General features: G+C 44.8%; 1 protein-coding gene across 1 annotated transcript in view; it reads left to right on the plus strand.

Moving 5' to 3' along the window:
• Positions 1-9,982, plus strand: part of ACBD3 (acyl-CoA binding domain containing 3) — an 11,389-nt gene extending 1,407 nt beyond the window's left edge. Inside the window, exons 2-8 of the mRNA XM_072140014.1 lie at positions 5,372-5,513; positions 5,851-5,991; positions 6,571-6,729; positions 6,980-7,154; positions 8,104-8,305; positions 8,413-8,697; positions 9,189-9,982. Coding sequence (XP_071996115.1) covers positions 5,372-5,513; positions 5,851-5,991; positions 6,571-6,729; positions 6,980-7,154; positions 8,104-8,305; positions 8,413-8,697; positions 9,189-9,400 — 1,316 coding nt within the window. The 3' untranslated portion in view covers positions 9,401-9,982. The remainder of the gene's footprint in view (positions 1-5,371; positions 5,514-5,850; positions 5,992-6,570; positions 6,730-6,979; positions 7,155-8,103; positions 8,306-8,412; positions 8,698-9,188) is intronic.
• Positions 9,983-12,119: the final 2,137 nt, after the last annotated feature.

A 12,119-nucleotide genomic window follows, 5' to 3' on the forward strand; every position in this document is an offset into this window, starting at 1 on the left:
GAATGTGAGGAGCCCCTGATGTGCGCGGGGATAGATGGGAGTAATAAAGGGATCGGGGATACTTAGACACAGTATATACTTTATGTCCCTCATCAGATCCTGTATTTCTAGTGATACATTAGGCCACGAGATGTCGTCTCTCGCAGGAGAAAGTGACTCATTTATTTTCAGTGTCTGGCAGTCTGACTTCAGGGAGTGCGCTGCAGAGATCAGAGCGGTAACATGGCGCGGGTATAGGATGACACAAGTGTCTGCAGGTCGCTGCCCCCCCTGATGTTCATATCAAGAAGCTGCGGCGCACACTGCAGAAATAACTTACTAACATAGAACTGGGGAAGGACAAAGATTTACTGGGAATCTTTACCTTGTAGATTGTTTAAAAATAGAAAATCGGATTGAATCTGTCTGTACCAGAATACAGTACAGAAATATATACTATAATACTGCCCCCTATGTACAGGAATATAACTACTATAATACTGCCCCCTATGTACAAGAATATAACTACTATAATACTGCCCCCTATGTACAGGGATATAAACTACTATAATACTGCCCCCTATGTACAGGAATATAACTACTATAATACTGCCCCCTATGTACAAGAATATAACTACTATAATACTGCCCCCTATGTACAGGGATATAACTACTATAATACTGCCCCCTATGTACAGGAATATAACTACTATAATACTGCCCCCTATGTACAAGAATATAACTACTATAATACTGCCCCCTATGTACAGGAATATAACTACTATAATACTGCCCCCTATGTACAAGAATATAACTACTATAATACTGCCCCCTATGTACAGGGATATAACTACTATAATACTGCCCCCTATGTACAGGAATATAACTACTATAATACTGCCCCCTATGTACAGGAATATAACTACTATAATACTGCCCCCTATGTACAAGAATATAACTACTATAATACTGCCCCTATGTACAGGAATATAACTACTATAATACTGCCCCCTATGTACAAGAATATAACTACTATAATACTGCCCCCTATGTACAAGAATATAACTACTATAATACTGCCCATATGTACAAGAATATAACTACTATAATACTACCCCCTATGTACAAGAATATAACTACTATAATACTGCACCCTATGTACAAGAATATAACTACTATAATACTGCCCCCTATGTACAAGAATATAACTACTATAATACTGCCCCCTATGTACAGGAATATAACTACTATAATACTGCCCCTATGTACAGGAATATAACTACTATAATACTGCCCCCTATGTACAGGAATATAACTACTATAATACTGCCCCCTATGTACAGGAATATAACTACTATAATACTGCCCCCTATGTACAGGAATATAACTACTATAATACTGCCTCCTATGTACAGGAATATAACTACTATAATACTGCCCCCTATGTACAGGAATATACCTACTATAATACTGCCCCCTATGTACAAGAATATAACTACTATAATACTGCCCCCTATGTACAGGAATATACCTACTATAATACTGCCCCTATGTACAAGAATATAACTACTATAATACTGCCCCCTATGTACAGGAATATAACTACTATAATAATGCCCCCTATGTACAAGAATATAACTACTATAATACTGCCCCCTATGTACAAGAATATATCTACTATAATACTGCCCCCTATGTACAAGAATATAACTACTATAATACTGCCCCCTATGTACAAGAATATAACTACTATAATACTGCCTCCTATGTACAGGAATATAACTACTATAATACTGCCCCCTATGTACAAGAATATAACTACTATAATACTGCCCCCTATGTACAAGAATATAACTACTATAATACTGCCCCCTATGTACAAGAATATAACTACTATAATACTGCCTCCTATGTACAGGAATATAACTACTATAATACTGCCCCCTATGTACAGGAATATAACTACTATAATACTGCCCCCTATGTACAGGAATATAACTACTATAATACTGCCCCCTATGTACAAGAATATAACTACTATAATACTGCCTCCTATGTACAGGAATATAACTACTATAATACTGCCCCCTATGTACAGGAATATAACTACTATAATACTGCCCCCTATGTACAGGAATATAACTACTATAATACTGCCCCCTATGTACAAGAATATAACTACTATAATACTGCCCCCTATGTACAAGAATATAACTACTATAATACTGCCCGCTATGTACAAGAATATAACTACTATACTACTGCCCCCTATGTACAGGAATATAACTACTATAATACTGCCCCTATGTACAAGAATATAACTACTATAATACTGCCCCCTATGTACAAGAATATAACTACTATAATACTGCCCCCTATGTACAAGAATATAACTACTATAATACTGCCCCCTATGTACAAGAATATAACTACTATAATACTGCCCCCTATGTACAAGAATATAACTACTATAATACTGCCCCCTATGTACAAGAATATAACTACTATAATACTGCCCCTATGTACAAGAATATAACTACTATAATACTGCCCCCTATGTACAGGAATATAACTACTATAATACTGCCCCTATGTACAGGAATATAACTACTATAATACTGCCCCCTATGTACAAGAATATAACTACTATAATACTGCCCCCTATGTACAGGAATATAACTACTATAATACTGCCCCCTATGTACAGGAATATAACTACTATAATACTGCCCCCTATGTACAAGAATATAACTACTATAATACTGTCCCCTATGTACAAGAATATAACTACTATAATACTGCCCCCTATGTACAAGAATATAACTACTATAATACTGCCCCCTATGTACAGGAATATAACTACTATAATACTGCCCCCTATGTACAGGAATATAACTACTATAATACTACCCCCTATGTACAGGAATATAACTACTATAATACTGCCCCCTATGTACAGGAATATAACTACTATAATACTGCCCCCTATGTACAGGAATATAACTACTATAATACTGCCCCCTATGTACAGGAATATAACTACTATAATACTGCACCCTATGTACAAGAATATAACTACTATAATACTGCCCCCTATGTACAAGAATATAACTACTATAATACTGCCCCCTATGTACAGGAATATAACTACTATAATACTGCCCCCTATGTACAGGAATATAACTACTATAATACTGCTCCTATGTACAGGGATATAACTACTATAATACTGCCCCCTATGTACAGGAATATAACTACTATAATACTGCCCCCTATGTACAGGAATATAACTACTATAATACTGCCCCCTATGTACAAGAATATAACTACTATAATACTGCCCCCTATGTACAAGAATATAACTACTATAATACTGCCCCCTATGTACAGGAATATAACTACTATAATACTGCTCCCTATGTACAAGAATATAACTACTATAATACTGCCCCCTATGTACAGGAATATAACTACTATAATACTGCCCCCTATGTACAAGAATATAACTACTATAATACTGCCCCCTATGTACAGGAATATAACTACTATAATACTGCCTCCTATGTACAGGAATATAACTACTATAATACTGCCCCCTATGTACAGGAATATAACTACTATAATACTGCCCCCTATGTACAGGAATATAACTACTATAATACTGCCCCCTATGTACAGGAATATAACTACTATAATACTGCCCCCTATGTACAGGAATATAACTACTATAATACTGCCTCCTATGTACAGGAATATAACTACTATAATACTGCCTCCTATGTACAGGACTATAACTGCTATAATACTGCCCCCTATGTACAAGAATATAACTACTATAATACTGCCCCCTATGTACAAGAATATAACTACTATAATACTGCCTCCTATGTACATGAATATAACTACTATAATACTGCCCCCTATGTACAAGAATATAACTACTATAATACTGCCCCCTATGTACAGGAATATAACTACTATAATACTGCCCCCTATGTACAGGAATATAACTACTATAATACTGCCCCCTATGTACAGGAATATAACTACTATAATACTGCCCCCTATGTACAGGAATATAACTACTATAATACTGCCCCCTATGTACAGGAATATAACTACTATAATACTGCCCCCTATGTACAAGAATATAACTACTATAATACTGCCCCCTATGTACAGGAATATAACTACTATAATACTGCCCCCTATGTACAGGAATATAACTACTATAATACTGCCTCCTATGTACAGGAATATAACTACTATAATACTGCCCCCTATGTACAAGAATATAACTACTATAATACTGCCCCTATGTACAGGAATATAACTACTATAATACTGCCTCCTATGTACAAGAGTATAACTACTATAATACTGCCCCCTATGTACAGGAATATAACTACTATAATACTGCCCCCTATGTACAGGAATATAACTACTATAATACTGCCCCCTATGTACAGGAATATAACTACTATAATACTGCTCCCTATGTACAGGGATATAACTAGTATAATCCTCAGTATTGTGTTACTCTGTGTAGGTGATTGTTGCGCTCGGCTCTGTGTTCCAGTTTTTGGATGTGATGAATATAAATGAGATATTTGAGTTATTGTTGTCGGGGAAAGGTTTTGGTTTTATACTTCGTCCTCCTTTTTGTGCGGGGGGGGGGGGGGGGGGGGGAGTTGTTAAGCTTTTCATTATCTTTTTATGGAAATTTCATGTTTATGTCCTGGTCACAGGACAGAGGCGCCGCAGCAGCTGTGACCCCTCCGCATGTTGTTACATTGTGTTCCCGGCCGCTGGGTTGATCGCTCTTCGGGGTCAGGGGTTAATGAGGATCGCACTGGTGTAATATAGGACTTGGCCCCTCGTGTATCCTGGAGGTACATGGTGACTGCGCGGCGGCCGCTGCTCCGGGTCACATGACTCCCGGTCACATGACTCCCCCCATCCGCTGATTTCTGTTAGATAGAGATGATACCCGGCAGATAGGGTCTATGGTAGATGTAGCAGAGCTGGGCTCGTTATCTGTTATCCCCTCACATGATGGAGACAGATAATTAGCAGCAAACTTTAACTTGAGTGTAAAGGGAACCTGTCAGCAGATTATACCCCATTAAACTACTCCCCCCCCCCCCCCCAGGCAGGGGGCGAAATGTCCCTACAAGAATTCCCTCTTATGTGAAATCTCATCCACTTAACTTAGAAAGTCTTCTTCAAAGTCATGTGACACTAAGCAGAGAAGAGTCATATTTTCCTGAGATGATTCCCGTTTAGCGGATGCAGGGGGAGCGCCATTTATCTGGTTGTATAGCACCTAGAAGCCTCCTACTGGCGTCGTATTAAATATCCTCACTTCTGTCTCTGTGACTCTTCCCTGTAGAGAAGGAAGGGAAGGCTTTCCACCCGACCTACGAGGAGAAGCTGAAGCTGGTGGCTCTGCACAAACAAGTCCTCCTGGGACCCTACAACCCGGACACCTGCCCCGAGGTCGGCTTCTTCGATGTCCTGGGGAATGATAGAAGGTAACGTTGTGTTTCTATTTTCTATGTATCACGTTCATTGTTCTCCAGGTGTCTCCGCTGGTAACAGACTACAAACAAAACATAACGTAGTCAGATCCTGCAGTCATTGTATTTCATGGGGGGTCACTGACTCCTTTACATCGATGGCTTAGCCTTTGCCCAGTCAAAAATAGCAGATCTGGGGGTCACATCCACAGGTCAGGGGGGGTCCAACCCCCCTCGCCCACCCCTTGTCCTGTGGAGAGGGAATAAGTGTCTTTGTTAATAAAGTTGTCTATGGATGTCGCACTGGCTAATGCGTCTGAGCGCTGTTCACACTGCGTCTGTGTCCCGGCAGGAAAGAATGGGCGGCTCTGGGCAACATAAGCAAGCAAGACGCCATGACGGAGTTTGTCACCCTGCTGAACCGATGCTGCCACCTCTTCTCTACATACGTCACCTCTCACAAGATAGAGAAAGAAGAGCAAGAGAGAAAGAGGTAACTGGCCCCCACCTACCTACCTAAGAGGTACCTACCACTGGGAAGGTCCTATAATTCAGCACCAGAGCGCCACACATGTCCGCAGGATGTACCTGGTATTGCAGCTCACCAGCAATTATCGTTTCTTGATGGTTGGGTTGGGTGATATCCATTGCACGGACACGGCGCAGATGGAAAACCCCTTTAAGAGCAGCCAGTTTTGATGGTGCGCTGTATGTGTGTAGGACAATCCATCTCAATTTGCTTTAAAGGAGTTTTCTGGGGTCGTTAGGGTTTTGGCCTTCTGTCTTGTACTGCCAGAGGGGGGCGATGGTGAGCACTGTTCTCCCTTCCATGTGTGTGACGTTATATGTATACGGTCTGTTGGCAGCTCAGTCCTATCCCGCAATACCAGGCACAGCCACTGTATTATGTACGGCAGCGATGAGACTGTAATAGCTGGTCTGAGCGCCGCGGCCTCCTCCAGCACCTGATTATTGGTGTCAATCAGGATTGATCGTCGATATCTGCGTCCCAGAACGCTCCTTTAATTTTCTTGTCTTCCATAGTCGAAAGATCATCTGCTGATTTTTACAGGAGAGAAGAGGAGGAGCGGAGGAGGAGGGAAGAGGAGGAGCGGCAGCGCCAACTACGGGAAGAGGAGAAGAGGAGGAAGGAAGAGGAGGAGAGGCTGAGGAGGGAGCAGGAGGAGAGGATGCGTGCCGAAGATGAGAGGTTCCGAATGGAGCAGCAGAAGTAAGTGTTCTCATCAGGAGACTACAACCCTCATCATTACTGGGGACATAGTGGCCACTAAGGATGATAATCCCCAGCAAAGTCCACGTTGTGCTGGAAGTGTCATGGTGATCAGCGCAGCTCTAAGACACCTTAGATGATGGGGGTCACAAATTGGACCCAATAAGGTCCCGCAGAACTCGTAGACCCGTCCCATGTGTAGCCGGACAGTGCACTGAGAATCCGCTCTCCATCTGCTCCTTCCCTACAGACAGCAGATCATGGCCGCCCTGAACTCACAGACGGCGGTCCAGTTCCAGCAGTACGCGGCGCAGCAATACCCGGGGAACTTCGAGCAGCAGCAGATCCTGATCCGACAGCTGCAGGAGCAGCACTACCAGCAGTACATGCAGCAGCTCTACCAAGTCCAGCTCGCCCAGCAGCAGGTATAGTGTGCAGTACATGCAGCAGCTCTACCAAGTCCAGCTCGCCCAGCAGCAGGTATAGTGTGCAGTACTTGCAGCAGCTCTACCAAGTGCAGCTCGCCCAGCAGCAGGTATAGTGTGCAGTACATGCAGCAGCTCTACCAAGTGCAGCTCGCCCAGCAGCAGGTATAGTGTGCAGTACATGCAGCAGCTCTACCAAGTGCAGCTCGCCCAGCAGCAGGTATAGTGTGCAGTACATGCAGCAGCTCTACCAAGTGCAGCTCGCCCAGCAGCAGGTATAATGTGCAGTACATGCAGCAGCTCTACCAAGTGCAGCTCGCCCAGCAGCAGGTATAGTGTGCAGTACATGCAGCAGCTCGCCCAGCAGCAGGTATAGTGTGCAGTACATGCAGCAGCTCTACCAAGTCCAGCTCGCCCAGCAGCAGGTACAATGTGCAGTACATGCAGCAGCTCTACCAAGTGCAGCTCACCCAGCAGCAGGTATAGTGTGCAGTACATGCAGCAGCTCGCCCAGCAGCAGGTATAGTGTGCAGTACATGCAGCAGCTCTACCAAGTCCAGCTCGCCCAGCAGCAGGTACAATGTGCAGTACATGCAGCAGCTCGCCCAGCAGCAGGTATAGTGTGCAGTACATGCAGCAGCTCTACCAAGTGCAGCTCACCCAGCAGCAGGTATAGTGTGCAGTACATGCATCAGCTTTACCAAGTGCAGCTCGCCCAGCAGCAGGTATAGTGTGCAGTACATGCATCAGCTTTACCAAGTGCAGCTCGCCCAGCAGCAGGTATAGTGTGCATATGAATACTAGGCACATTAGCCATCTGCTGTCCGTCCTCCATGCTTTACACAGCAGCACTGCTGCTTCATGTTCTCAGCTGTATGTTAGCACAGACTGCCCAGAGTAGTAATAGTAATGACTCTGCCTAATGTATCATCTGACACCTCCCCTATAGGCCGCCTTACAGAAACAACAAGAGGCGCTGTCGGCCGGTACCAGCTCCCCAGTAAGTTCTCCATCAAAAATGAACCATGGAAATGTCACCGTCTCTGGAGAAGCCCCTTCTGTCAATGGACAATCCCACCCCCATATAGACAGCACCGATACAGAACTGGAGGCCGACCCACTGGAAGACCTGCTGGAGAATGGACCCAAAGGTGCGCCGCTATAGGGAGCAGTATGTGTAGCGTTAGTCATGTGACCTCTGGATATTGGGGGGGAGGGGCTGTGTTTCCGATCTACTCATTGCCACCTTCTTCTGCAGAGTCCTCGCCGGTCATCGCTGCCCCTTCCATGTGGACGAGACCCCAAATAAAGGACTTCAAAGAGAAGATCCGGCAGGACGCCGACTCTGTCATCACCGTAGGGCGAGGGGAGGTGGTCACGGTGCGCGTCCCCACACACGAGGAGGGCTCCTATCTCTTCTGGGAGTTTGCCACCGATCACTTTGACATTGGTTTTGGGGTTTACTTTGAATGGACAGACTCCCCAAACACGGCGGTGAGCGTGCACGTCAGCGAGTCCAGCGAGGACGAGGAGGAGGATGAAGGTGCGTTACAGCGTGGAGATACAAATCTCAGCAACGTGTTATATCCTCATATCCAGACAAATGTGGGGGATTATGACCCGTTAACTCAGCTACTAAGGGTTGGGTGTCAGTAGATCCCTCCTACATGACACAGGGCAGAGGCTCCTGCTGCAGCCAGTGGTCTTACAGCCAGCGGCAGCTCTAAGACAACTGGCTGCAGCGGCAGCTCCTCCCCTCCATGGAATAGGATGGAAATAGTCTCCCTCTAAGAGACTGAGTCACGATTGCAGCTCCATTACCTGAGTAGTGGCCGCTCTGGGTACTGCAGTAGCAGCTTCTCTCCTATATGGATTAGGATGGGGTCAGAATTCCACTTTAGCAAACCCCTCCCCTCAGCTATTCAGTAAAGTTAGTGGCCCCAGTATTTGACCCCTTTACATGACCCTTCCTGACTTTTAGGGAGCTAGTGGCCTCAGTATTTGACCCCTTCCTGACTTTATTCTTTGTTACAGAGAACCCCAACAATGAAGAGAAAGCCAAAAAGAACGCCAACAAGCCTCAGCTGGACGAGATTGTGCCGGTCTACAGGCGGGATTGTCACGAAGAAGTGTACGCCGGCAGCCACCAGTACCCCGGCCGCGGGGTCTACCTGCTCAAATTTGACAACTCTTACTCCTTGTGGCGCTCAAAATCCGTGTACTACAGAGTGTACTATACTAGATAAAGGCAAAGCCGGGGGGGAGGGGCAGAGATCTGTGGGCGGGGCCAGGACGGCGAGTCGATCACAGTGCGTGTCGTCTCCCCGTCCCGTGACTCTAGTTCCGCGTGCTGTGATTTAACCCCTTCCATGTCACCCGGTGATGGTGAAAGGGGTTAAAAGATCATTTTGGTTGCGCCTGCACTTTTTGTGTTCTTTTTTTGGGTTTGTTTTCACACCTGTATGGAATTTTTAATAATTATTATTTTTAAGCGCGCCCCTCGGGGGGGGCATTTCATGATCTGGTGAGAAGACTGATGTGCATGGGAAGCGGCACAAGGAGCGCGGTGTGTTGGGGGCTAGTGTGCGCCCCTTTAAGACTGCAGGACGGGGTGGGAGCTGCACAGATCATCACAGACTCGATCTCTAACGGTTTCCCTTCCAGCGCAGGGCTGACGTGTGCTGTTACCTCGCTGGTATCAGCCGGCTGGGTATCGGAGGGCTGTGGTGGAAGGTTCTTATGTGTTCTGTCTTTGGATGATCTTGTACCATGTAAAATATGTAACAATATGAGAAATGGTTTATAATAATAATCATATGGAATAATCAGTGCGGTGTCATCACAGTGTCTGCTGGAAACACTACATCTCCCACCATGCTGCAGTCTGCTGGGGGTTGTAGTATCACAATGTTTGGATTGCACTAATACATTTATGTCGCTGCTTTCTATGAGGAAGCTGCGCTGCTCTTCTATATGACCTCTGATGAGCTGGTGGATCAACAGTAGGGATGTGGTAGGCGGCCATATTGACCACTACCCAGCTTTCCCAGTATCGGATGACCGTAGGGCTTTATTTGTTTCTGGAGATTTTGACCTAAAAGGGCAGCATACTCAGAAAGGGTTAATAATAATAATAAAAAAAAGCACTTGCCATGACTTTACAAAATGGATTTATTTGGGTGATGTCCTCACACTGCTGTTCCCAGGTTTGCTTGCTCCAGAGCCCCCTAAGTTAAGGCGGACTTCTGGTTTGGTAGTACAGCATTCACTTGGAGGGCAGTGGAGCAGCTCAGTGCAGAGGATGAAGAGCACAGCAGTGTGAGGACTAGACCCCAATGCACTTCAACTATCCTGGAATATAAACCCACAGCTGCTGACAGGATCTCTACTAATTATTTATCGCTGCAGTAACCTTCTCCCCCAGAGCTCTGGTGCGTCCATATTGTAGGGATCCGCATTGGAATTTGGCTGATCTGAAGGAAAAGTGCCCCTCCCTATTGTAGAAGGGGGGGGACGGGGCACTTACCTGAATAGCTAAATGCAGTCCATAAGAAATCTAAATCTGAATCTTCTTCTAAATTTATAGAGATTTCCATGATGTGGTGATTCAGCCTCCACTAGAGGGCGCTCACTGCTGTATGATGGAGGTGAGCGCCTCCTGGTGGTGACTGCAGGAAGCCCAGGTCTCATCTAATATATCATAATAGATCAAAAAGATTTACTTTGCACAGAATTTTGGACCTTTAAAAATGGTTGAGTGTTACCAGAATTTTAGGGATTGTGTGTGATTCTCATATATTGGTGGAGACTGATGGAAGGAGACCACTCGCTGCTTTGCTGGAGGATGTGACATGATCTGTGCGGGAGCATCATTGTGGATCTCTCTCCCTTGGCGTCTGACATCCAGATTTATACTGTATATAACAATCTATGGAGAACTTTCTCAGAACCGGTTACTGCCTATTAACCCTTTTCTTGCCACCCCCAGAGCAGCTCCCTGAAAAATGTACAAGTGCAATTGTGTGGAATAGAAGCTCCTGTGGCAGTCGGGCAAGGGGGCAGAACCCCCAAGTGGCAGTCGGGCAAGGGGGCGGACCCCCCCTATACTTTGTCTATGATATCTCATGGGTTGTCAGAAGGACGTGTCATACATTGTAAATTTAGTTCTTATAAATAATGTTTCTCCTCATTAAAGACAATTCTCTCCTTTAAGATTTCCTATAATGTAAATGGTGTCCGGTTCTTCTTTACAGGCTGCAGACCCCTAGATGGTTGTCCCCTGCTGTATATCCCCTGAAGCATAAAGGGGTCTTCCAGGAGAGGTGTAAAACAAAAAAAAAAAATAAAACTAGGCCCTCAATACCCTTCAATGCTTGCTCATAGACATATTACATACAAGTGGTGAGGTCCTATCTGCCATACTACAGCCAAGCACCAGCCCCACTCCATTATATAACAGTATGTAGTGAGCTCCCCCTAGTGGTGGCTGCAGGCAGCTATAATTCTGAGGGTTAGACAAGTAAGGTGTCCTGGGCTAGACTGTCACTAAAGGATGAGAGGCTAAGCTCCTCCATAGGGGATAAGAAATACATTGTATAATATAGGGGGTTATGTCTGGGGCTGCAACACATCACATACCCTGTGGACAGCTGGAAGAAAGGAGCCATGATTTCCTCTCCCCTTTAAGATGTGTAATACAGAGTAGATGTCACCATGTGCAGTGGGAAGTGTAGAAATTTGCATAGACATTGGTTTCTATTATAGATAGATAAGATAAAAATCTGCAGCCACAGAAAACCTGCAAGTGGTATATGGGCTGTGAGTGGTGCGATGTGACCCTCAGAGGACACCGTACAGGACCGCTAAAGATTCAGCCCAATGTGTGAGAAGGAAGGGGTCCCTCAAGAAGTAGGGGATGAGGACCACAGTGACTTCCTGTCCCAGAAATGAGAGTGCTGTATATAC

Source organism: Engystomops pustulosus, chromosome 3 (assembly GCF_040894005.1).
Source record: "Engystomops pustulosus chromosome 3, aEngPut4.maternal, whole genome shotgun sequence".
NCBI lineage: Eukaryota > Metazoa > Chordata > Amphibia > Anura > Leptodactylidae > Engystomops > Engystomops pustulosus.